The sequence below is a fragment of the Tenrec ecaudatus genome, chromosome 5 (genome assembly GCF_050624435.1).
Source record: "Tenrec ecaudatus isolate mTenEca1 chromosome 5, mTenEca1.hap1, whole genome shotgun sequence".
Lineage (NCBI taxonomy): Eukaryota > Metazoa > Chordata > Mammalia > Afrosoricida > Tenrecidae > Tenrec > Tenrec ecaudatus.
Window position 1 is genome coordinate 48,797,219 of NC_134534.1, and position 26,633 is coordinate 48,823,851.

Sequence of the window (26,633 nt, forward strand, 5' to 3'; positions counted from 1 at the left end):
ATTCAAGGGGATAAAAGATAACTTTTGCACCAGATGGTGGTAGGAAAATTGGATTTCCACAAACAGATGAATGCATTTGAACCCTTCATTAACACCATACATAAAATAAACTCTGACTTAAATGTATAAGCTTAAATGGTAGCTTTTAGAAGCACACATAGAAGAATCTTTTCATGACCATGAGTTAAGCAAATGGTTTTTAAAATTTATCAAATATCAAAAGCAGGAAAAATAAAAGGAAAAGTATACATCAGATTTCATAAAAATTTAAAAAATTTATGCCCCAAAAGACAAGATTAAGAAAAAAAAATAAAAAGATAAGCCATAAACTGGGAGATTACATTCACAAAATCAAGTATAAGTTCAGGGCCTGATTACAGAATAATGTAAAGAATCTGACAATTCAGTAATAAGTAACCCAATTAGGAAATTGGCAAAATATTTGAATAGACATTTAACCAAAGAAGATATACAAATGGCTAGTACTCACACTAAAGGATGTTTCACATCATTAGTTGTTAGGGAAAAATATACTAAAACCACTTCGTACTCACTGATATGCCAATAATTTAAAAAAAATCAATCACAAGTATTGATAATGATTTGGAGAAACTGAAATTCCCATACAGTGCTACTGAGACTAAATAAATGTATAAGACTATATACATTGAGACTATAAAATGATTCACCCATGTTGGGAAATAGTTTGGCAATCACAACTTTGCCCTGTTTCCTCTGCCTGGAAGGCTTTCTTTAGCTCGTGAATGGTTGCTTCCTTTTCAAGCTTCAGCTCTCAGCTCAACTGTTTGGTTCTATGAATGCCTTTCCATACCTCCCTAGCTACTCAATCACCTTGCTTAAATCCTTACAGCACTCCCGATCTGGACTCGTGGATTTATTTTCTGCCAGGTTCTCCCACTACAATGTGAACTCTGGGAAGGAATTGGCCAAGATGGTCTTGTTTACGACTCTATCGAATGCTCAGTCCAGTGCTGAGCATGTGGTAGGTGCTTAATAAATACGTGTTGAAATATCAATGGAATTATTCTTCCTATCATGTGAGTTCTCAAGGTCTAAGTTTCAATTCAGGTGGAGAAGAAGGTACTTTATAAATACAATGAGTAAAAGAGTAACAAAAGTGGGAAGAAAACCAACTTGGAGCGAGGTTATCGAACTTGTATAATTTTCAAAGGAATATTTTATTCATGGTATATTAGCTACTTGTTAGAAAAGGTTCATATTAAAACTGTACACTCACTTAAGAAAGACGGTCGTTCATCTGGATTCTGTGCCCATCCACTTTCTATCAGAGAGACCATAAGTGCGCGGTGAGGTATATCAAGTGGTAAGCTTTCTTCATCAGTGTCTGGACGGCGTCCCTGTGACACACTATACATTATCTGTAAGGGGTTGGTGACTTCTGTCAAAATAGAAATTATTTCTTTCATTAGGAATATATTATGATTCAGCAAGTTAGATGCATTCCTTATCAATCCAATGAAAATGAAGGAATCTTAATTTTCTTAGTGATAATATATTTAATACTTGCCTTCTTATATTGGGACTATATGGCCTATCTGTTCCTGTATGATTGGCCTACCTCCTATGGGTGGGGCCCTGGTGGCATGGTGGTTACATGTTGGGCTGCTCACCACAGGGTCAGCAGTTTGAAACCACCTGCCAGCTCCTCTGCAGATCTGAGGATGCTCTCCACTTCTGTCAAAGGTTCCTGTCTTAGAAACTCACCAAGGTAGTTCTACCCTGTCCTGCAGGGTCGCCGTGACTCAATGGCAGTCCAGTTGGTTTTTGTTTGGCATGGGAGGCATACAAATGCACACATTACTACATTGGGGCTTAGCCAGGAGATTTACTCTGCTCTAGATGAGAATGCAGAACCTCACGGAGCCAAGCAGCAGAGCAACAAGTGTGTGAGTGAGAAAGAAATGTTTACTTTTAAGTTGATGAGAATTGCTGAGTTATTTGACAGTGAGCTGAACTATACAGATCGCAAATAAAAACAAGAACAAGAGCATTATAGAACTGAAAGATAACGGGTTTTACAGGTGCATAGATTTTGAAAGTAGTAATTCAGTGTTCTCAATTAACAGCTGAAAAACAGAAGACTCAAAGAAGATTAAGTAATTGATCACAGAGTTAATTACTATTAGGATGCAAAGTCAAAATGTTCTGCTCATTAATCTGACTGATAAGTTAATGCTCCGTGGTGTGTTTTCTAGGTGTTAAGAAGATTTAAAAATAAGACCCAGTTTTATGTATATAGCTCTGTGTGTGGCCACCCAACATGCTGTCACCTAGAGGAAGGAGTCAAAGTACACTTACCTTCAAAAGGCTGTTTTCTGGATAAGACTTCCCAAGTGATAACTGCATAGCTGTTTAAGTAAAAACATGCAGACTGCATATTATAAATAACTTAGCACAATAGACTGAAAAAGCACTTATGTGAAAATCTGACTATGCTGATATAACTTTTCAAAGTGTAAGGCAGTAAAACACTGCATACAGTCATCAGAGACAACGAACCTAACAGTGCTCCTGTGTCACTTGTTTCACACTGATGCTAGGGGGGACCTAATGAGAGCATGGTATTCAATGTACAGACAACTTGTTGGGTTTTAACAGTTATCCCCAGCCCCAATAAAATGATTAAAAAACCCAAAAAACATTATCCCCAATACATACATAAGCTTTTCCTGCTAGTTACACTAGTTAATTATTCACATTACCTTTCTGGTAGGGATGTATCATTTCTAAAAGCATCTTCGTTTGCTCTCAGGTTAATTGCTTATTAAAGATAGTGAAATGCTACTTTAACGGGCTAGGAATACATGTCCACAGTACATGTAGCATGCCTGATTTTGTGGTGTGGTGGGTTAGACATTGGGTTAGCTAACCAAAATGTCGGCAGTTCAAACCCACCATCTACTCCATGGGAGACAGACGAGGCAGTCTGTATGAGATGATGTGTAGCCTTGGAAACCCTAGGCAGCAGTTACTCTCTATCCTGTAGGGTCACTCGAGTCAGAATCAACCAAAGGGCAGAGGGCTTGTTTTTTTTAATAATTTTTTTTTATCATATTAAACAAGACGAGTGAATGCCCAATTCCTGCCCAGGAGCATTACAAATGATCATCTTCCTTTACCTTGGCCAAATACCCAGCATCAAGACCCATAGTATGCTTACTACATCTGAAACAAGAAAACACGATCTTATGAACTACAAGGATTCATTATAATTAAATCTCTTTAATAGATATCTCCCTTATATGTTTAATAGTTTGCTTATTTCTCTGAAAAGATGTGTACAAGTCAGGATTGATAAAGTTGAATAAGATGAGAAACGTAAAATGTTAAGAACCATTGTTTCCTCCTTCTCCTTCCCAAAGTTACACATGATCAAACAAAACCCTTGGATATTATGTTATAAATGGACAGGACACACAGCACATTATTCATCAGAGAAATATTGACCATGGGCTCATCAAGTTTATTCTTCTTGAGAGAGAAGAAGAAAACCTCTATTTTATAGCTTAAGGATTCTGGTTGTATTTCACAAAATTAGTAAGGAAGGCAACACCTGTACCTATAGATATCATGCTTGACACTAGCCCTCGACTTTTGTCCCGGCTCGTAGTTTTCAGGTGGCATGTAGATGATTGTGCCTCCTTCAGGGGATGATTTGCTACTTCGTGACTGTGACAGGGACATCATGCGCCATTTTGACAAACCAAAATCTGCAATCTGTAAGAAAAAAGAGTAAATTATTGAGTTAAAATTTTCCCCTCTAAAATAATTCAAAAATGGTTTCTGTGTATATTTACTGTATTTAGATATCAGACAAGAGGCAATGTTTTACGCACATAAGCAAAAAATATCCCCTTATTACTGTCATTGGATTCCAACTCACGGAGACCCTATAGGACGGAGTAGAATTGCCCTGCAGTCTCCAGGCTGTCAGTCTTTACGAAACAGGAGCCTACAGCTTTCTTCTGCAGAACAGCAGGGGGTCTGAACCACCGACTTTTGAGTGAGCAGCTGAGCATTTACCTACGGTGCCATCAGTGCTCCGACGTGACCTATGTAAGACGAGAAACAGTACTGAAGGGGCAAAGGGGAATGGAGCAGCTTTAGAGACTTACTTTCCATTACTTCGACTCTTATATTATATGAGGGGGCTTGAAACAGTTCAGAGAAATGGCATTATCTTTTAATTCCATCTTGCCACAAACGGTTTCAGGTCCCTTCATATAGTTAACAGGTCAACAGTGATAACATAAAGCTATCAAGCTTATCATGCATTGATTCATTCAACATATACAGAATGAATTGTTCTGTAAGTCATTCAAGCTCTGGGGAGGCTGCTGGCTAAGTGTTGGGCTGCTAACCACTAGGCCAACGGCCCACTCTCACCAGTGTGCTGCGGGAGAAAAATGAGGCTGTCTGCTCCTGTAAAGGCTTACACCCGAGAAACTACACAGGGTCCCGATGTGTAGGAATCAACTCCAAGGACAGTCTGGATTTTGGTTTATTTATGGCATGTGCTGAGGACACAGCAGCCAGCAAAGCCAATCTCAAAATATTACACACTCCTTTATTCTACTTACACAACATTCTCTAAGTCACAAACTATAGATAGGGAAAAGTGGTCAGAGGTTCCCAGGGCTTGGTGATGACATGAGGGCGGGAGTAGCTGCGACAACAATGGGGCAGCACAGTGGGAGATCTCTACAGTGACACATAGTACTGCATTTTCTGATAAAGTAACAAAGAACAACATGCACACATTGAACAACATAAAATTCTCAGTTTTGCCACGGTCTTATAATTTTATAATATGTAACCACTAGGAGAATGTGGAGAGGACTCCCAGTGGCACTGTGGTCTAGGAGTTGGGTTATTAACTGCAAGGTTGGTGGTTCAAACTCACCAGCCGCTCTGCATGAGAGAGATGAGGCTGTCTGTTCTATAAATATTTAGTTTTGGAGACCCTATACAGGCTCACTATGTGTCAAAATTGACTTGATGGCAGTGGGGGAAAGTGGGTGAATGACACAGTACCTTTTTATGTTATCTTTGCAACTTCTTGTCAATCTATACTATACCTAACTCCTCACTTACCAACTATCTTGTTGGCTGACATTTTGCATTTATGACAACAGTGAAAAACATCTTCTAGCTGACTACCTTGTATATTAGTGCTATGTCTGAATGAAATACTGAACGAAATGCCAAGGTTGCAAGGTGAGTGTAATGCTGATGGTGCTGGTTAGGTGCCAACTTGGCTCGGCCATGATTCTCAGTGCCTTGACAGTTATGTAGAGATGTAATATGGCAGTTATCGATTATGGATTGTCTTCCATTTTGTGATCTGATTTGGTTGTCTTTACCTTCTTATAATGCTGATTTCCCCATAATTATCTGGCCATTGGAGTCCAGCCAAGTTAATGAGTGAGGTATGGGTGTAATTCAAATTCAGAAGTTGAAAAAAAAAAAAAAAAGTATTCCTGACTATAATGATTTAGAAACATAATGATTTTGCATGTGGTCTCATGTATCTTTCTCTCTATTGTTTGTTGCTTCTGACTTAACAGTGGCCCATATGGCACTGGAAAACACCATGTAGGGTTTCTCAGGCCGCACCACTATGAGAACTGAGTGTCAGTCTCTTTCTCTATAAAACCGCTGGATGTGTTCACAGTGACTAGCAGCGTGCTTCATCATTTCCCCACTGCGGTCTTAATAACTGAGCTACTGAAGATAGGAATTAGGAGAAAGGGAGAAGTTAAAGCAGTTAGATGGAGGAAATAAGCAAAACGTTTTTTTTAAACTATTAAGCCCAACGACAGAGATACCCTTTTTTCTTTTCTGAAGAAGGAATTACCTTAACATGAAATTCATTATCTAACAAGATATTTTGAGTTTTCAGGTCGTGATGAAGTAGCGGAGGGTCCATGTTGTGCAGGTAATTCACTCCCAGTGCAATTTCATGCAGGATGCGGAATCGCAGCGGCCAAGCAACATCAGGATACTCAGTTGTCTTTATGTGTATAAACAGAAAACAGCATCACAAATCAAGGGTCACAGTTTACTGCATTTCACTCTTAGAAAATGAAACACTCCACGAGGAAAAATAATACAAACCAATGTCAAAACATATACTCAATTTTACCACAAAGTTGACATTACTTCAATATCCTTTGATCCTTTCTCATTTTTTAGCAAAAATAATTATAACCTCAGACGTTTCTTTTTAGATTATATTGGTAATGTGGCTGTGTGGTACTGAGTCTATTTCTTTTTTGAAAACAAAACAAAAATAAACCCAAAACTGTATTATGTTTTCAGTGACAGCTTACACAGCAGATTAGGTTATCATTTAACAATTTGTATACATCTTGTTCAGTGACATTGGTTAATTTTTTTTTATCCCAGAGAAAGCAGAAAATAAAAATTAAGAAAACTAAGAATGGGTTAATATGGAAAACAATGATGTTAAATTTTAACTTTCAACCAACAGCTTTCAATTATTTTGCATCTGGTTATCTATTCTCACATACATCTTCCTTGTGCTAGAGCAGTGGTTCTCAACCATCCCAATGCTGCGACCCTTTAATACAGTTCCTCATGTTGTGGTGACCCTCAACCATAAAATTATTTTCATTGCTGCTTCATTACTGTAATTTTGCTACTGTTATGAATCGGGTGACCCCTGTGAAAAGGTCGTTCATCCCCAAAGGGGTCATGACCCACAAGTTGAGAACCGCTGTGCTAGAGCTATATAATTTATAAGCAAACACACACACACACATAATGTATCTAGTATAGACTCTCATTTATTCTAAATACATATTTCAAAGTTGCCATTAATATAAGCTGTTATTTTTTAGTATACTCATCATTTTATCAATTCAAATTATGGCCATTTTTGAGTTATTAATTAAGCATTATCATCCCATATGTTTGACAATGGAATGTACCTATATTCAATCTTGAAAAATTTGGTTTTGAAGAAGAAAAAGAACATCTGTCTTAGTACAATATTTTCTAATTCCTGGTACTTCTAAGTGACATCCATTTTCACGGTCTTAAAATAAATGTTCTGAACATAAACAATGCAATACTGTTTCCCCGGAGAATAAACTTACAAAGGGAAATCAAACAATGAATTGTCAGGCTTCATGCGACAGGGTAAATTTTTCTAAAGGCTATGAAAAAAGTATGCTTCCACAGAACGCTCAAGACTGTTCTTGATTGGGGTCATGGGGGACAGTGATCAGAGACAAAGTCAAGGAGTCCAGGTAGAAAAAGACTGTTTAGAAACAGATTGTCATTGTAGAATTTCACTTGATAGTGATTGAAATATGGAATGATATATTTATTAAATCACAACTAATAACAAAAAACAAAACCAAAGACTGTTCTTGGAAAGTTTTTCTGCAAAGAGATCAGTTTCTAGTTCCTAGCAGGGACTGGTACAAAATATTATATAATTTACACTTAGCTTATATTTTTCATTTATGGTACTGAGGTGGGCAGTAGTCCTATTCTCAGTAATACAATTACATAAAAGCAAAGAAAAAAGAAAATACTAATGTTGAATGAACATTACTTCTTCCAATGTACCAGCGCTCCCTTCTCTTGAGCAAGTGAATAATCTTAAAAAAATGTTAACATTTTTGGATAGCTATGCAGTTTAAAATCGTTACCAGGTCTCTGCAGTTCAGGCATTAGATGGAAGCTTTTCACACTGCATTTCATGATTCTGTGTAGGAGTTAGCAATACCCCTCGAGGAGGTGCGAGAATTCCCAAAACAAACACAAAAAACCCCAATGCTACACCCACTGCCATCAAGCGTATTCCAGCTCACAGTGACCCTATGATCCTCTCTAAGATATAGTAGAATTGCTCCTTAGGATTTCCAAGGCAGTAAATCTTTACAAGAACAGCCAGCCTCAATTTTCTTTCTTCAGTGGGATGGCTGGTGGGTCTGAACTGCCGACCTTGTGGTTGGCAGCCCAAGGCTCAGCCCACAGTGCCATCAGAGACTTTTGTCTAGAATTCCCAGCGGGTTCCATATTGTGGTGCTAAAGTATCTCTGGGGCGAGAGAAAACAGAATTCCTACATGTATTCATTTTTCAAAAAAGAAAATGTGCCTTGTTAATATTTACTGTATAGCTTGGCACTAGTTACTTACTCTATCCTTGTTTTGGATGGCCACATGTCACGAACACAATGGGAAGTGTCTTAAAGCAAAGAGGAAGTTGCACTACGTGTGGCTGACTATACACCCGCTCTGACCTCACTTACTTGCAGAGTACACTAATGTATTGTAATTTAGACGCCCAGTAACATTATCCAATCTTGCAATAATATTACTGGTTTAAACTAAATCAACTCTTACAAAATGCTGCAAATGCCTACATTTTTCCCCCTTTAGGGAAACCACGGATTGGTGATATTAATCATATAAGTTCAAACAACAACTACAACAACAAAATAAACATATTCATTTTGTGAATGAGGGCCCCAAATGGGTTCACTGATATATGCACCATCAAAGCACAGTAACTGGGACCTTGAGAAAATGTGTGAGGCATGTCACTGGGTATTAGAAAAATGAATGTATCTGGTACTCCAGACAGAGGCATTTAGTATTTCAGAATTTTATAGACTGATATATCTAACATTTATCTTATATTGCCTTTAATATGTCATCAGTCTAGTTTATCAAATAGTGGATTGTGTAGTGTGTACAGTTTATGTTTTTCTCTCCTACTTCTAGTTGTGTGTTATAATATAACTATTGGAATTCATTGTAAACCCCAAGGAGAGTAATCTATGTCTGAGAATATAGGGCCTGACTCCGCAGTAATATTAACAACACACACACACACACACACACACACACAATGTCAAAAGGTGAAACATTATCACTGTGATTCTTTTAAATTATTTTCATCTTGATTTATCTATCTGTATCCCACATAATATTATCCAAAGTAAAACAAAAGTATCATCTAGCTGAAAAACAGAAATGGTATTCAGAGTCACTTAAAGGGTAGCTTACTTACCCTATGTAGAAGCTCATTTAATGATCCATTTGGCATGTATTCAGTAACGATTCCCAAAAATTCAGGCTCATTGCAAATTCCCAGAATTGGAAGAATGTAACTAAATCTAGCTTTGTGTAAGATTTCAGCTTCTCTTAAGACATCATTTCTTTCACTAAGAAGAGAAAATTCATAAGTATCATTAAGTAATGAAAAATTCACAATTATCATGCCTACAAGGTTAATGAGGCCCAGATTTTTTTCATTTATTAATTAGTTGACCTCATGTAAATGATGCAATTTTTCCATTCCTTAGTTTCACCATATTTAAAATGGGGAGAGTACCTACCTGATTTCAAGGAGACCTGGTGGTGCTGTCTGTCCAGTCAGTTAACTGCTAGCAAACAGCAAGGTCAGCAGTCCAAGCTCACCAGCCTCTCCAAGGGAGAAGGACGAGGTTTTAGCTGCTCTCCCAAGAATTACAGCCTCAGAAACCTCGCACAGGGCTGCTATGAGTTGGAATCAATTTGATGGCAATAGCCAACGAAAGAATATTCCACAGTGTGTTTAAAACCCACTGCCACTGAGCCAATTCTGATTCATGCATCCCTATAAGACAGAGTAGAACTGTGAAACTAATTCCTGACTAGAGCAGCCAGCTTCATCTTGCCAAACAGACTGGGTGGGGATTTGAAGTGCAAAGATGATAGTTAGCAATCCAACGCTTAATCCATGTTTGTTTAGAGACCAACAATATTTCTATAACATACTGAGAGGTAAAAGTACTAAGCCCGGGCTATTATTGCTGTACTCTTCTGGGAAAGGGCCAGAAGGCGGAATTAAAAAGTTTATAAAGCCTAGTCCCACAGTGGTTAAAGTGCTCTGCTGCTAGCCAAACGGTTCGAAACTCACACGTACTCTGGGGGAGAAAGATGTGCCAGTCTTCAAGGTGACTCTTTGCTTGTTACCATTTCAAAGAGGTCTTCTGCAGCCAACTTACTATGCAGGACACTGTCTGAATCCCGGAGGCTCCATCTATGCCTGCTGATTGTGGGCAATCAACACCTTTAATGTTTTCTCCATTTATTATGGCACTGCTTCTTGATCACAATGGGAAGATTCATTAATTATTATTATTATTTTTTATGTTGAGGTGTAATCCTGAATGTTATAGTCTCTGATAATCACCAATAAGTGCTTCGGATTCTCATTTTCACCAAGAAAATTTGTGTCTTCTGCACAAGTTGTGAGTCTCTCTCCAATCCTAATGTCTGTTCTTCTTAACATTCCAGTCCTTGGACTGTTTCCTCAGAATGCAGACGAGTAAGTATAGCTAAAGAATACATTTTTGACATATCCCTTTTCTGATCTCGAACTGTGCAGTAGCCTTTTCTTCTACTTAAACTGCCTCTATGCTTATGTACAGGCTCCTCACGAACACAATTAAGTGTTCTTGAATTACCATTTTTTGCAATGTTATCCACAATGTGTTATGATTCACCCAATCAAATGTCTTTCCATAGTCAATAAAACCCAGGTAAAGATCTTTCTGGTATTGTTTGCTTTTAGCAAAGACCTATGCGACGTTGACAATTCCATCCTTTGTTCCATATATTCTCTTGTATCTGGCTCAAATCCCTTACATGTTCCTATTGATGTCCAGCTGCAAGCTATCTTGAATGATCTTCACCAAAACTTTTTTGCAAGTAATATTAATGATATTCTTTGATGAATTCTGTCCACATTCTGTAGGGTCACCTTTCTTTGGAGTGGTCAAATATGGATCGCCTCCATTAGCTGGTCTTGCTAATTTCGTGGCCTTGACTTTTGTTAGAGATCTTAACTGGCAGACTCTCAATTCCTGGAAGTTTGTCTTCAGGGCAACTTGGACTTCTCCCCTTAATACCACTGATTGTTGATCACATGCAGTTTCCCCCAATGGTTGGAGGTCAACTGTGCATTCTTTCCATCTTCTTCTTTTTTCAAAAATCATTTTATTGGGGGCTCTTACAGTTATTATCACAATCCATACATCGTGTCAAGCACATTTGTATATATGTTGCCATCATCATTTTCAAAACATTTTTTTAACACTTGAATTCTTGGTTATCAGCCCACTTTTCCCCCTCCCTCCACCCTCCCTCATGAGCCCTTCATAATTTATATTCTTCTTCACATCTTACATCATCCACTGTCTCCCTTCACCCACTTTGTTGTTTGTCTCCATGGGGGTGTGTGTTATATGTTGATTGGATCCCCTTTTCTCCCCTACCTTCCCCTCCTGGTATCGCTACTCTCAATATTGGTCCTGAGGGGTTTACTGTCCTGGATTCCCTGTGTTGTGAGTTCTTATCTGTACGAGTGTACATGCTCTGGTCTAGCTGGATTTGTAAGGTGGAATTGGGGTCATGATGTTCCTATGATGCTCCTATGATGTTCCTATGTTCCTATGATGTTCCTATGTTATTCAATATTTTGTCCTTAGAATCTTTCAGTATTGCAGCTCAAGGCTTGAATTCTTTCTTCAGTTCTTTTAGTTTGACAAACTCCAAATGTATTACTTCTTTTTGGTTTCCTAACCCCAGGTCTTTGCACATTTCATTAAAATGCTTATAAATTATAAAATTATACATCTGAATTCATAAAAAGAACACTGAAAACAGGTAAATGCTTATAACAGATCCCTAGGATAATTCCGGATCTCTGGTTTATTTTCCTATTCATATATGTGTGTGTGTTACACTTTTACATGACTAAAGTGCAGTGCTTGGCATTATGGGGGATATAAAGATACAAAGATTATATCTCCCTTCAAGTTGTTCATAAATCTTAAAAAAATGTTTAAAATGCAAACCAGAATGTTGTGTAAGTATGACTAAAAAAATTAAAACGTACAGAGAGCTACAGGAGCTCAGAGGAAAGAGCGTAAATTTTGGTCTAGTGGCCTGGCCTCATCTTTAGTTTCAGAGGAGTGGGATTTGACCTGTATCTTAAGGACAGAATTTCAACCACTGAAGAGAAGGCAGCCAAGATGAATGGCGCCTCCCTAAAGGGTGGGACCTTGTCTTGTCTTTTCACTTGCTGCACCCTGGAACAGCATGTGGCATGTGGTAGATGTCCACGTTGCTGCTGTGGTTAGGGGTTGTCAAAGTAGGCTCCACCCCCAGTGATGTTCCGTACAACAGACCAAGACGCAGGCTGGTCCTATGCTGTCCTCATAATTGCTCTTTATTGGAACCCACTGTCGTGGCTACTGTGTGTTAATACATCTTTCTCCTGGTTGGTTTCTCTTTTTTGCCGACCTTCTATTTACCAAGTAAACATCCTTTTCGAGGGACTGGTTTTTCCTAATGACATGTCCAAAGTACGTGAGATGAAGTCCACTATCCTCTCTTGTAAGGAGCACCCTACTTGTCCATCCACACCAAACTCACTGCCATCGAGTCAATGCTGACTCATTGCAATGCTCCCCTGTGGGTTTCTGAGGCTGTAATTGTTTACTGCATCTGTTTCATGAGTCTGAAGAGGAATTTATGCATTGGTATTGGACATATGACCTAATGTTGAACTTATGGACTTGATCTGGCCTGGGCTGGGGCGTTTTCTCAATATTCAATTGCTCTTGTGTATAAAGTCCTTTTTCTTTTTCTTAAATCATTTTATTGGGGCCTCATTCAACTCATCACAATTCATACATTCATCCATTGTGTCAAGCACATTTGTACACTTGTTGGCCTCATCATTCTCAAAACATTTGCTTTCTATCAGCTCCTCATTTTTCCCCTCCCTCCCCACACCCACTCCCTCATGAACCCTTGATAATTTATAATTATTTTTTCATGTCTTACACGGTCTGACGTCTCCCTTCACCCACTTTTCTGTTGTCTGTCCCCCAGGGCGGGGGTTATATGTAGATCCTTGTAATTGATTCCCCCTTTCTAACCCACACACCTTCCACCCTCCTGGTATCGCCACTCTCACCACTGGTCCTGAGGGGTTCATCTGTCCTGGATTCCCTGTTTCCAGTTCCTATCTGTACCAGTGTACACCCTCTAGTCTAGCCAGATTTGTAAGGTAGAATTGGGATCATGATAGCGGGGGGTGGGAGGGGAGGAAGCATTTAAGAACTAGAGGAAAGTTGTACATTTCATCGTTGCTACACTGTACTCTGACTGGCTCATCTCCCCAGGACCTTTCTTCAAGGGATGGCTAGTTGCCTACAGATGGACTTTGGGTCTCCACTCTGCACTCACCCTCATTTACAATGATATAATTTTTGTTCTTTGATGCCTGATACCAAATCCCTTCTACACTGGTGTGTTTCTTCCATGTGGGCTTTGTTGCTTCTGAGCTACATGGCCGCTTGTCTATCTTCAAGCCTTTAAGACTCATGATGTTCTATCTTTTGATAGCTGGGCACCATAAGCTTTCTTCACCACATTTGCTTATGTGCCCACTTTGTCTTCAGCGATTATGTCAGGAAGGTAAGCATCATGGAATTCCAGTGTAACAGAACAAAGTGTTCTTGCAATGAGGGAGTACTTGAGTAGAGGCCCAATGTCCATCTCCTACCTTAATACTCAACCTATAAATATATGCACATAGATCTATTTCCCTGTCATCATATATAATTTACATATGTACATATAAATCCCTTTTTTATACACATATAAATGTCTCTGGATTTCTCTAGTCAACTCTGACTAACACAGGAACAAAGTATGTTCATTTGCATGTTCCACTTATATTAAATCTATATTCCCCAATTTGAAACAGTTGTATATTTGACTCAAGAGATGTGGGTCAACAAGACATTTATGGGACACTCCCGTATATACTTGTATATAAGCCGAGTTTTTCCCGCACATTATAAATGCAGTTTTTGTGGTAAAATTACGTGCCAAGGCTGATGTTCGCGTCAGCTTATACTCAAGTGTACATGGCATCTTTGTAAGGAAGCATAGGGAATTGATATATTACTAGATGTCCTGTGGAGCAATAGTCTACTCTGACCCGGGTTGTGAATCAGTTCAAAATGCTTCATCTTTGGCCAGTGGGAACACGAGCAGAGAATGCACTGCATAGCAACCAAAACTCAACTCAGTGGATTCTGATTTGAGTAGGACACGGGCAGCAGTACCTTGCCCAAAGATGGTGGCCAACACATTCAAAATGGTGTGGTCAGCCACCATCTTTGAGGCACTGCGGCCTGTTTTCTCCTAAGGTGAAAAATTACCGTTTGAGATATCTGGTTGCTATGCAACACATAAACTTCCCTTGTTTCCCTCAGCCAATACCAAACCCTTGTGAATTGGTCCAAAGCCCTGACTCTGACATGCTCATGATTTGGAATTAACACAGCATCTGGTTTGGTGCTCCTTGTGTTTGTGGAGATGGCTGGAGGTCAACCCATGGGTTGAAGGCAGGCAGTGGAGAATGACTCACCACACAAAACTATGACCATGTAACATCAATATAAGTTTTTTTTTTGGTGATCCAAAGTACAATGCAAATATTATCTCTACCAGAGTCAAAGAAGTACAGGTATTTATTAGTCCTATTTTGTAAGGTGGGGAAATGGACAGACAACTGCAGAGCCAGCCCAATGTTCCGATTACACTAATATTATTGATAATAAAATCTTATAGGTAACAAGTGGGAGAAAAGAAAATGGTACCATAATGGCAGAGTGGGTTACAACTGTGTTTTGTTGGGTGTTATTCCAACTTGCAATGAGTGTGTGCCACAGTGCAGAGCCACCACGGGGGGCTCGTTGGGGTGTAATTTTTACAGAAGGGGGCTGTCAGGACTTTTCCCTTCAGAGCCTGTGGGTGGGTTTGAACCACTCACCTTTCAGTAAGCTGCTTTCTTGAAAACATGGGCACTACATGACAAGGTCTCTTTGAAGACAATTATTTTTCTATCCAAATTGGTCAAAAAAAAATTAGACTATGAGAATTGTGTGATGAGTATGGAAAGGAGAATCTCTACTCACAGCACAGAGCTTAAATGAAAATCTTGAGGCATGGTGCTCAGAACGGTATGATTGATTTCCTTTAAACTATTTAATGAGCCCATCAGTGGTAGATTTCCAAAAACGTGTACAGTTGCTTCTAGATCCACCCTCTTGGACCAACCACCATCCTTCTAAGCCAGTGGTTCTCAACCTTCCTAATGCTGTGACACTTTAATACAGTTCCTCATGTTGTGGTGACTCTCTAACCATAACATTATTTTTGTTGCTACTTCACAACTGTAATATTGCTACTGTTATCAATTGGGTGACCCCTGTGACAGAGTTGCTGACCCCCAAGGGGGTGCTACCCACAGGTTGAGAACTGCTGTTCTAAACTGACTATATATACTTGCCCTAGCACTTGCTCTACAGACTTCAAAGTCTAGCGTAAACAGATGCCACACCTTGTCCACGACTGGATACGGATAGTCTACAGCACTTAACAAGTGTGCCCAGACAGCTGTGAAATCTAGTCTGATCCTGAGCAGGGAAAAGCGGCAGGCAGATGCAAATCTATTAACTTTAGTTAAGGAATGCATTTACTATTGGGTACTGTTAAGCCTCTGCTCAATCAGGTCCCTAGAGAAAAGCAGTTTCACATCAGACACTCAGGTAGAAGAGACGGCTGCAATTATGAATGTTAACACATTGAGAACTGTATGCATGGCCTAGTTACATTCCTCTGGGAAGGACAGAAAAGAAAGCCATTGACTAGACCAACTGACTCACACATACAGTCACCATACTATTGCGTTATTTCTGTAGAAAGAGAAACTAATTCTAGCTTTAAAAACTGGGCACTGCACCATAATCGCTCATGAGACAAGTATTAAAAAATTTGGCCACTTAACCAGTCTTTTGATTCAGCCTGTTGCTATTGCCAAAAATAACACGTTTTCTCTAATGACAGCTTCCTCTTGAGAGTGGGAGGAGAAACTAAACGGCTAATTTTGAGCCTCACATTTAAAGTTTCAAAAGAGTAAGTAATGAGACAGCAACAAGATGCCCAGAACAAAACTTCTCAAAACTCTGGAATGCCGCTGTCCAATTACCTGCCACATATTTTCCAATTTCTAGTAACCATATTAAAACAAAACACCCCTCGCCCCCCAACAACCCCTGCTTTAGTGAATTTTTCGGACGCCTTTGATTTAACCAATTAAGTCACCAGTTAAGTTTAAATTCTTTCCGTCCTACTAAAGCTCTGAAATACAGGGTGTATTCCACACTGACGCCTGGCTGATTTCAATTCGGGGGCCACAGCCATAGAGCGATCGAGCCAGGTTCAGCAGCCACCTGTAGCTAACAACCTCGTGATGGCCCGCGCAGCCTCAGAGAATCGGTTTTCAAACCACAAAATCAAAGCAAACCATTCACACTTGGATGGACACCTCCCTTTCACTAGCTCGGGCATAAGAGCCGGGCTGAGGTGGCAGGCTTCGGTGCACGAGGCCTCGGAGGAAGTGCAGAACGCAGAGGGGAGCAGAAGAGTCCGACTGTCCATCTCCGGAGTCCTTCCGACCTCGCCAGCCCCAAGCGTGGACGGAGTAGCCCAGCAGTGACTCGGGTAAGACTGACCCGAGGGGTCACTCCCCTTTGGGCTCCAGAAGTGCGCGGAGGGGGTGCGGCCGCGTCCCGGATCCTACCTGTGGAGGAGCGGGGTGTGGATGTGCAGGTGCTTCACGGCCACCTGCACACGCCAGTCGGAGTGGCGGGCCGACGACACGGTGCCGGAGGCGCCGCGGCTCAGGTAGCGCAGGTCGGCGAGCTTGTGGTAAGGGATGGTGGGCAGGGCGCTGCAGATGGCCTCCCCGTTCATGGTGGCGGGCGGCCCGTTCCGGGTGTGCCCTGCGAGCCGGCGCTCGGGTCAGTCCTGGAGCCAGCGGCGCCGCGGGGCCCGTGTGCTCGCGGGTCCTAGGTCACGAGGCCGCCCATGCCCCGGCCCGCCCACGCCCGCCGCCGCCGGACCCCGCGCCGCCTTTCCGGGGACCGCCGCGGACAGGTCTGCGGCGCGCGGTCAGGCCGTCTGCGGCGCCGCGGCGGGGAGGGGAGGGGCTTCCTCTCCGGGCCCCGCCCTCCGCGCCGCCTGGCTCCTCCCCGCCGCGCCTTCCCCGGAGACGTCAGCCGCGCGCGGAGCAGCCGCGCTGACTCACTGAGCGCCCGGCGGCCGGCCGGACCCTGGAGGGCCAGGGCGCGGGGCCGAGGGAGCCAGTGACGCCCCTCTTGTCTTCTCCCCTTTCCGGCGACGCAAAACGTTTCCTTTTGGGAAAGCCCCTCTCCGCGGGCCGTTTGCCCATTGGTGCGCGGGCCCTCCTACTCCTGCGAATTCTTGGTCTCCCGCGTAAGCAGTTTGGGCAGTCTCCCAACTCCGAGGGCCAGGGGGTGGGGAGCAGGTGGACACTGCGCCTGCGCTGGCCGCCCGCGCCGAGGGCCAGGCTTCCCGCTGCGCTCCACCGGCTGGGCTCTTCCGTCATTTCCTTCACCTTGGGACTGAGAAGTCCAAAACTGCTCTTCTTCCTCCCTCCTGTCAAGACGATTCCGATCCATAGCGACCCTCTAGGACACAGTATAACTCTCCCCGTGGGTTTCTGAGTCTGCATTTCTTTAAGGGACATTCCTTCTTCCTCCTCTTTTCCTATACACATTATCCCTATACGCATTCCTATACACTTTTTGAGATTGAAGATGACCTTGGGAAACCCACTTAATGCCAGGTTAGATTGCATATATTTCTTTGCTTGCTTACTTCCCTTTTTTTAAAAAAAGGATGTAATCAGAAGTCAAAGCCAGCCAAAAAAGATTGCACATATCTTTCCATTTTTTTCTCCATTTAAAATCAGAAAAGAAAAACCCCCACCTTTCTACTTGAATACTTTGTGAATGCAAATATTCAGAATTCCAAGTACATCCAAACTCCAAATCATTGCCATCAAGCTGCTTCTGGCTTATAGCTACCCAATAGTGACCCCCTGTAGGCATTTAATGAATTCCAATGTATCGATAAGGAAGGCTTAACTTGAATAAAGAATTTATGCTCATAGAGAACCAGTACTTCCTGTATTTGCACATAACAGTTAACGAATGAAATAGTGTGTTTAAAATGTTGATGATTTAAAATAAAATGTTTAATGTGAAAGATACGGTGTGATGTGCAGTGCTTGACTAATAAACTTTTTGTTCCTAAAAGTACTCACGTGCTCATTGATCCATCTGCTCATTGATACATCCCACAAAGAGTTCCAGAAGAAGAGAATGACACAACCAGAAGAGAGGAAATCATCAAAATTGTAATTCAAGAATTGTTGGCAAGACTGAAGGGCAAGGGTCTCTGTATTGAAAGGACCCACTCAGTACCGTTGGAAAAAGACTATTAAGGCGATATTACTAAGGTACATTATTATGGAGGATCAGAACATGAAGAGTAAAGTTTTGAGCAGTGGTTCTCAACCTGTGGGTCACGACCCCTTTGGGGGTGGAACACCCCCTTCACTGGGGGTTGCTCGATTAATAACAGTAGCAACATTACAGTTATGAAATAGCAACAAAAATAATTTTATGCTTGGTGGAATCGCCACAACATGAGGAACTGTATTATAGGGCCATGGCATTAGGAAGGTTGAGAACTGTTGCTCTAAAGGAAAGAAACAAGGATAAGAGAATAGGAATTAGCATCGTCTTGGATTTATCATGTTTGTAAGTTGAAAAAGAATGAAGTGAAATTTCTTCAACATTCTGAAGGAAAACAACTCCCAAGCTTGAATTCTATAGCCAAAGTCAAATTGCCTAGCAAGGATTAGGAAATGTTTGCCAAATGTCTAACATTTGCTTTCCACTTGCCTTCTTTTAGACAACTACTTGACAGTGTGCCCCAATAAAAGATGGGTATAAGCTAAAATAGGGCAGGGAAGGGGAGACATGGGTCCAGAAAACAGGAACTGGAGACTGGAGAAGTGAAACCTCAGAGTAAGAAATATATAAAGGACTCTAGCAAAATTAGAGTTCATAAATTATTTAGTTTGGCTATTTAGAAATTACATTTATAGATGTGTGATAGATCAAAATAAATATGTTAAGAAATCGACATAGAACTTAAAAACGTAGAAGAAAATTATTTCATGAAAAATGAAGTTACACACACAGACTACAACAGCATTTCTGTAAACTGTTACGTGGTAGTGAACAAGTGAAAAATATAGGATTAAAGTTGAATGTCTAAGCTATGATCTCATGTGATAAAGAGAAATTGCCTAAATATGGCTCTCCTCTCCGTTTGGAGTTCCCACCAAATGAAGGCAAGAGAGGCATCAGAGGTTACAGCACTGATATGGTAGGATAGAACAGAGAACCCAAGTAGAGACCATAGGCAAAGTGGCAGAGACCAAGGCACCATGTTTGTGCTTGAGAGGCCGAGAACCAATGAGATATGTCTATCAATGTGGCCAAGAAAAGGTGCAAAAGGACAAATGAATTGAATCCTTAACATCTTGTAACCTGTTAGCTTCCCTAATAAACCTCATAATCATGACTTTTGGCTGTGACTTCTGTGTGGCCAGTTCAAGGAAGTAGCCAACCTAGAAGAAAAGCAGTGTCACGGGAGGGGTGGCTGGTGTCAGCATGAAGTAAAGGAAGCGTCTGGAGGCTTGTCTGACCTCTGGCATTAGGCCCGAGGCTGGTGTGGAGTTGGCTTCTCCTCCCTTGGGTGCCATTTATTCACTAGGTAAGGAGCCCTGGTGAGGGAGTGGTTTAAGGGTTGGCTTGCTAATGGCAAGGAAACCCTATAGAGCCATTCAAGTCTGTCTTATCGCACTACTGTGGATCAAAATTGATTTGATGGCAGTGAGTTTATGACCCAGAATTTTTTCTTGTAGCTCTGTTGTGTTTAGTCTAGGTAGAGGAGAAAAATTCATAAAACACACATATGTGTTTAAGAAAAAGGTTTACATGCAAGAGCAACTGAATATTGAGAAATATTCAGCCAAGTCTAGATTAAGTCCATAAGTCCGATATTAGCCCATATGTCCGATACCAATCTAAAAGGTTCTTTTCAGACTCACAAAATACATGCAATGATGCTGAATGCAGGAAGATCACAGGCCAGTGGGTTGAAAGTCTTATGGATCCAGAGGCGTTGTAAGCATCTCAACCCTGGCAGGGGTCTCTACTTGGCTTCTCTGGCTCCAGAGGTCTGGTTGCATCAGGGTAGGTCCATGTGGCTTCTCAAGCTCCCAGGGTGTAGAACCATGTATTTTGTCAGTAGAGCATCTCTCAGGGAGTGAGTCGAGTCTTGTCAGTAGAGAGTGTCCAAGGGAGTGAGCTGAGAGAAGTGTCTTCTGCCTCCAATGAGGAAATACAGGAGTTCCCAGAATTCTCAGGAGAAGGCCATGCCCACACAGAGGTCTCATTGACTATGACCCAATTGACAGATTAGTCTCCACCCCTTCACTCTTAATCCTCTCAAGTCCCAAATTGACACCCGATTCTGTAACTACCACATCTGTGGACAAACAAACACATACACTAGAATGATTATAACAGTAGGACATATCATTGTTAAGTGCCACAGAATTGTTTCGGACACATAGAAACCCTAAGCACAACAGAACAAAACACTGCTCATTCCTGTTCCTTTCTCGCAATTGTTCCTATTCTTGTGTTCATTGTTGCAGCTACTGTGTCAATCGTGTTGGGGGCCTTCTAGGTTTTTGCTGCCCATCTACCAAGCATGAGGTCCTTCCGCAGGGATTGGTCTCTCCTAACAACATCTCCAAAGTCTCTGAGACAAAGTCTCCCTATTCTTGCCCTCTAAGGAACAATCTGGCCATATTTCTTCCAAGATCGATTTACTCTGTTGGCAGTTTATAGTACTCTCAATATTCTTTACCAGCACCATAATACAAATGCATCAAATTTTCTTTAGTCTTCCTTATTCAATGTCCAACTTTCATAGAGCTAGGAGGCAATTAAAAGACCATGACTTGGGTCAGGTGCACTTTTGATTAGTCAGTAAAACACAAGTAAACATCTCTGATTTTCTCTACCAAGATCCATCTAACATCAGCAACTTATAATAGTCTCAGATAATATATAGCCTATAGATAGATGAATGGATAAGGTATGGTTTATTTATGCATACTAAAATCAATGAGAGTGAACAATCTGCAACAATTTTGAATGAAAACGGCCACACTCAGAAGAGAACATACTATTGAGTCTAGTAATACAAAGTATAAAATGAATTAATCTATGTGGTGGAAAACCAAGATAGTAGGGGGGAACAGTGAATAGAAGGGGACATGATGAGAGTTTTTCTGTGCTCATAATGTTGTATTTCATTATATAGGACATAGATTATAGGTGCTAGCCATGTGGGAGTGTGCTTATGAAAATTCCATAAACTTAGATTTGTGTATACTTTTCTGAATATATTATACTTGAAGAAAAATTAATATTTTAATATAAAATAAATACACATGTGTGTATGAATATATAATCTTTCACTTTAATTTAACATTGTACCAGATACACAGTTTACTTTGCTTATATTTTATTGAAAAATACATCTTTTCATGAGTATATAAAAACATTCTAATTATTATTTTAGCTTTTAAGGCTGAACCTTTGTGTTAGTCCGGGTTGAGTAGAGAAACAAATCCAGACACACTCATATGTGTGTAAGACAGAACTTTATATCAAAGAGAAATTGTATATTAAGGAAACATCCCAGCCCAGTCTAGAGCAAGTCCATAAGTTCGATGTTAACCCATATGTATGATGTTAGTACATAACTTCCTCTTTAGACTCAACACGGCACATGCAATGATGCTGAATGCAGGAAGATCACAGACTGGTAGGTGGAAAGTCTTGTGGATCCAGTGGTGGTGAAAACATCTCCAGAGTTCTGACTGTTAGCAGCATAGCTCCATGTGCCTTATCAACAGGAAGGCAAAGCAGAGATAGAGCGTGTCTCGTCTCCAGGGAGGAAGAGAGGAAGTTCCCAGAATCTTCAAAAAGGCCATGCCCACAAGGGGGAATTGCCAGGCTGGGACATCCCTATAACCTATTTATAATCTTTTTATAGATAACCCATAGTTTATCCCTACTGGTGGATTCTTAGATTTTTTTCCAAAATTTTGCTACAACAAAGAATATTTCACATATGTATATATATCTACCTTTGCCTAGGAGCCCAATCATTTTTTGTTTTATATTATTTTCGGTTTATATTACCAAATTATTCTTCATTAAGATTGTATCAGTTCTTTTCCCTGCAGAGAATAAGAGTGTTTTTCATCATGACAGTTTTCATTCTTAGTCTCACACAAACACACACACATATGTACATATATAGAGAATGATAAAAGAAACATCAAAAGAAGAGGGAAGAAATGCATTGAATCACTGTACCAAAGTGATTTGGTCATCATTCAGCCATTTTGGAAGGTTGCCTATGATCAAGAACCAATGGTATTGAAGGAAGAAATTCAAATTGCATTGAAGGCATTAGTAAAAAAAAAGGCTCCAGGAACTGATGGAATGACAATTGAAATATTTCAAAAACCTGAAGAAACACTGGAAGTGCTCATTTATTGATGCCAAGAAATTTGGAAGAGAGGTACCTGACTAGCCAACTGGACAAGGTCCATGCTTGTGCCCTTCCAAAGAAAAGTAATCCCTCATAGATACATACAAGTAAACTTTTGATGACAGTCATTCAAAATCTGTCACAGCAGCACAATGTCAGGGAAGCCAGAAATTCAAGCTAGAGTCACAGAGGATGTGGAACAAGATATTCTTGCTGCTAGCAGAGAACAGCAGAAAGATACTTATTTTCTTTTTATTCACGGCAAAGGTATTTGTGTGGATGATAACAAACTACAGGTAACTGTGAAAAGAATGGTAATTCCAGAACAATTTGTTGTGCTCAAGTGAAACCTGTACATAGACCAAGAGGAAGCTGAGAACAAGGGGATAGATACTGTACGGTGTAAAACCAGGAAAGGTGTGTGTGTGAAGGTGTCCTTAAACCATCCTCATTCGATCTGTATGTTGACCAAATGATAGCTGCACTACATGAAGAAGAATGTGGCATCAGGATTGGAGGAAGGCTTATTAACAACCGGTGATATGCAGATCACACAACTTTGCTTGCTAAAACCGATAGGACTTGAGGCATTAACTGATGGAGATCAAAAGACTACCACCTTGAGTATGGACTATAAGTCCATGCAAAGAAATACTCCCCACAACTGGACCAATAAGCAACATCATAGCTAATGGGGGAAATGATTGAAGTTATCTGTTTTCATATTACTTGTGTTCATACTTGGTCATGGAAGCAGCAATGGAGAGAGCAAATGCCACAATGCGTCAGGTGTATTGGGCAAATCTGCACAAGAGGTCTTGGATGTGTTCAAAAACAGATATTTTACTTATAGGACGTAGGTGCACCTGACCCACATCATGGTATTTTCAATCACTTTTTATGCATGTGAAAGCTGGATAATGAATACTAAGACAGGAGAAGTGCATTTGAATTATGGTGGTGGTGAAGAATTCCGAAATTATCCCAGACCGCTAGAGCAGTGGTTCTCAACCTTCCTAATGTCGTGACCCTTTAATACAGTTCCTCATGTTTTGCTGACCCCAACCATAAAATGATTTTCATTGCTGTTTCATAACTAATTTTGCTACTGTTATGAGTCATAATGTAAATATTTGATATGCAGGATAATTTTCATTGTTAAAAATTGAGTATAATTAAAATATAGTGATTCATCACAAAATATGTAATTATATATTGTGAAATATTTATTTCTAATACAAATAAATGAAATTCTGTGTTTTCCGATGGTCTTAGGTGACCCCTGTGAAAGGGTCATTCAACCCCCAAAGGGGTCACGACCCACAGGTTGAGAACCACTGTTCTAGAGGCACCAACAAATCTCTCTTTTAGAAGTACAGCCAGGATGTGCTGTATAATAGAGGTTGGTGAGGTCTTTGCTTTGCATATTTTGAACACGTCAGGAGGGACCATCTTGTGTAATAAAGTAGAACACCGTGCTAAATAAAGATCATTATGCTCAATAAAGTAGAGGGACAGTGGGAAAAACCAACTCACTGCCGTTGAGTTGATCCTGACTCATAACAACCCATGGATTCCTGAGACTGTCTACCTTTATAGGAGCAGAAAGCCTCATCTTTTTCCCATGGTGTGGCTGGGGGTTTTGAATAGTTGACCTTACAATTAACAGCTCAACTAGTAACCCACCACACAACAAGCACACACAACACCACACAACAAGCAAAAACAGAAAAGGAAGTCCCTAAACAAGATTGATTGACACCACAGTGGTTTCAACCAGGCCTCAAACGTAACCACAATTGTGATGATGTCATCCGCTTGGGCGGGCTCTCTGAATCATCAGAACCAACTGGATGGCCACTGTCAACAGCACACCCACATTTAAAGTAGTTAGTGGAGCGCACACCCTCAACAGATGCTGCTTTCCTTTCGTTCTGTATTTTCAATTCAACACAACTGTGAATTCAGACTAGGTGCGTTAACATCCATGGGTGACTAATAGAAACCTCTCTGTTTGTTAACCAGATCTAGTACATACATTTCACTTTTATTGTAATAGTTCAGATTCTTCCCCCCACCCCCTATATTTCACTAGTTTGATTATAAAACCACTTGCTGAGGGATGTAACCCATGGCAGACGCATGTATGTCCAATTAGAAATGAGCTCCATGGAGTTCTCAAGGGTTGATATTTTGGAAATAGGTCACCAGGCCTTTCTTTGGAGGCACCTTCTGGTGCATTCGAACAGCCAACTGCATTGAGCATATGTATCACCCAGGGACTTGGTAGAAAGCATGCAGTTAGTGTGTAAAGGCAGGCTACAAGCTTTCAATGTCAATGTAATCTGAGTTTTATAGCTAAAGAAACAGAAGTCACTTAGAAAGATGAGAGGATCCATTGCGGTTCTTCAGGGTAAAAGGTCAGCCACTGAAACCTTTAGAAGCATGTAATGCAGAGTATTTTGCTTGCTAAAAAGTGCAACGGGGTCGTGATTAGGATAGGGATTCTGGTGTGTGTTACTTAGTGGTTTTAGGCCAAGAAATTTTACAATCATGTCTCAAAAACCAGCTAACATAGTCCAAGCAATGCCCTAACGGAGAAACAAACCCAAACAATAGTGACATAAGAAAGCGGTCTGTTTATTTCTCAAGACCCTGGTTAGCTGTTTACAACACTGGTCCAAAGGGACCCTCCCTTCCCTGCTCCTGGCCTGTCTGCCCTCAGAATGAAATGTCCTGCATTTAAGATAGAGGGGAGGGTCAGCTAGCCTTAATCACCTTCTCCTAATAAAGGAAAATTACATCTCAGTGTAAGCACACATTCCTCAAACGGTATGCCTGGCTTACTTGGTAGGAGGAGAGAGGCAAAATCACCAACTTTGGGCCCACATTTAAAAAGAAAGGCTTTTACTCCTCGCTGCTGAGCTGGTTCTGACTCCTAGCCAACTTGTTTCTTGGACAGGAGAGCCTCATCTGCTCCCTCAGAGTGAACTCGTGCTTCGCAGCCAAACCCTTACTGGAAAGCCCCACAAGGGCTCCTTTGAAAAGCGGGCTCCTCGGGCATTTAGTCCCTCTTATTCCATTACCAAGGGAACCCTGGAGGCATTGTGGTGACCTATTGGACTGCTAACTGCAAGGCCAGCAGTTAGTTCAAAATTACCAGGCACTCTGTGGAGGAATGCTGGGACTTTTTACTCCCTTACTTATTTATGCGCAAGAAACATTTTCTTCTTTTTATGTAATTTTTTTTCTTCCACTGATGAAAATGCACGCAGCCTATGAGCATGGTAAAACATTCTAGTGGTGTAAAAACATACATAAATGAAAAATAAACTTCCCCTCTGTTCTAGCTCCCTAGCCTGCCATCTCTAAGGCGCAAACAGGCCTTTCACAAATATCTTTGTGCCATTATGCTACCTGCTGGAATTGCAGGGAGAACGAAACACAGGGGGTTGCTGATCTCCACATGCTCTCATTGATCAGAGACAGGCCTGCGAACTGATGTGGGGGCTTCAAAAAGTTTGTGGGAAAATTCCATCATCTTTTCATTCCATTTTCCAGGCACTTCTTGAAGTTCCCTCCTATCATTGCTGTTGTGTATGTACTGTGTGTTCTGATGAGAAGTCCAGGCTTCTCTCGGATAAGAGAGTGATGAGAGGAGAGAGGGAGGAGAGGAACGCGTGGTATTTTCATGAAATTGGTGACCAGAGGGGTTCATTGAAGCCCGTATTCTTTTTTAGGGAACCATTTACTGTCAGATGTCAATGGGGACATTCCATTTTCAGTTTCATTTTCTATAATCGGAGGAGAGAACTTCAGTAACAAGAGGGACTTTCCCAGCTAATAAAAATCAAAAAACAGTGCTGGACCAAGATGTATTAGTGGACGTTGCATGGGAAAGTCCCTTCCCCTGTCACATTTTACTTGGCAACTTTTCAAGGATGCGGAAAGATTTGTAACTATGT

General features: G+C 40.9%; 1 protein-coding gene across 1 annotated transcript in view; it reads right to left on the bottom strand.

Moving 5' to 3' along the window:
- RIPK2 (receptor interacting serine/threonine kinase 2) overlaps window positions 1–17,100 on the bottom strand; it is a 30,018-nt gene extending 12,918 nt beyond the window's left edge. The window contains exons 1-6 of the mRNA XM_075549512.1: window positions 16,733–17,100; window positions 9,092–9,245; window positions 5,900–6,055; window positions 3,602–3,759; window positions 2,341–2,390; window positions 1,259–1,420 (exon numbers count right to left, since the gene is read on the bottom strand). Coding sequence (XP_075405627.1) covers window positions 1,259–1,420; window positions 2,341–2,390; window positions 3,602–3,759; window positions 5,900–6,055; window positions 9,092–9,245; window positions 16,733–16,905 — 853 coding nt within the window. The 5' untranslated portion in view covers window positions 16,906–17,100. The remainder of the gene's footprint in view (window positions 1–1,258; window positions 1,421–2,340; window positions 2,391–3,601; window positions 3,760–5,899; window positions 6,056–9,091; window positions 9,246–16,732) is intronic.
- Between the last annotated feature and the right edge of the window lie 9,533 nt (window positions 17,101–26,633).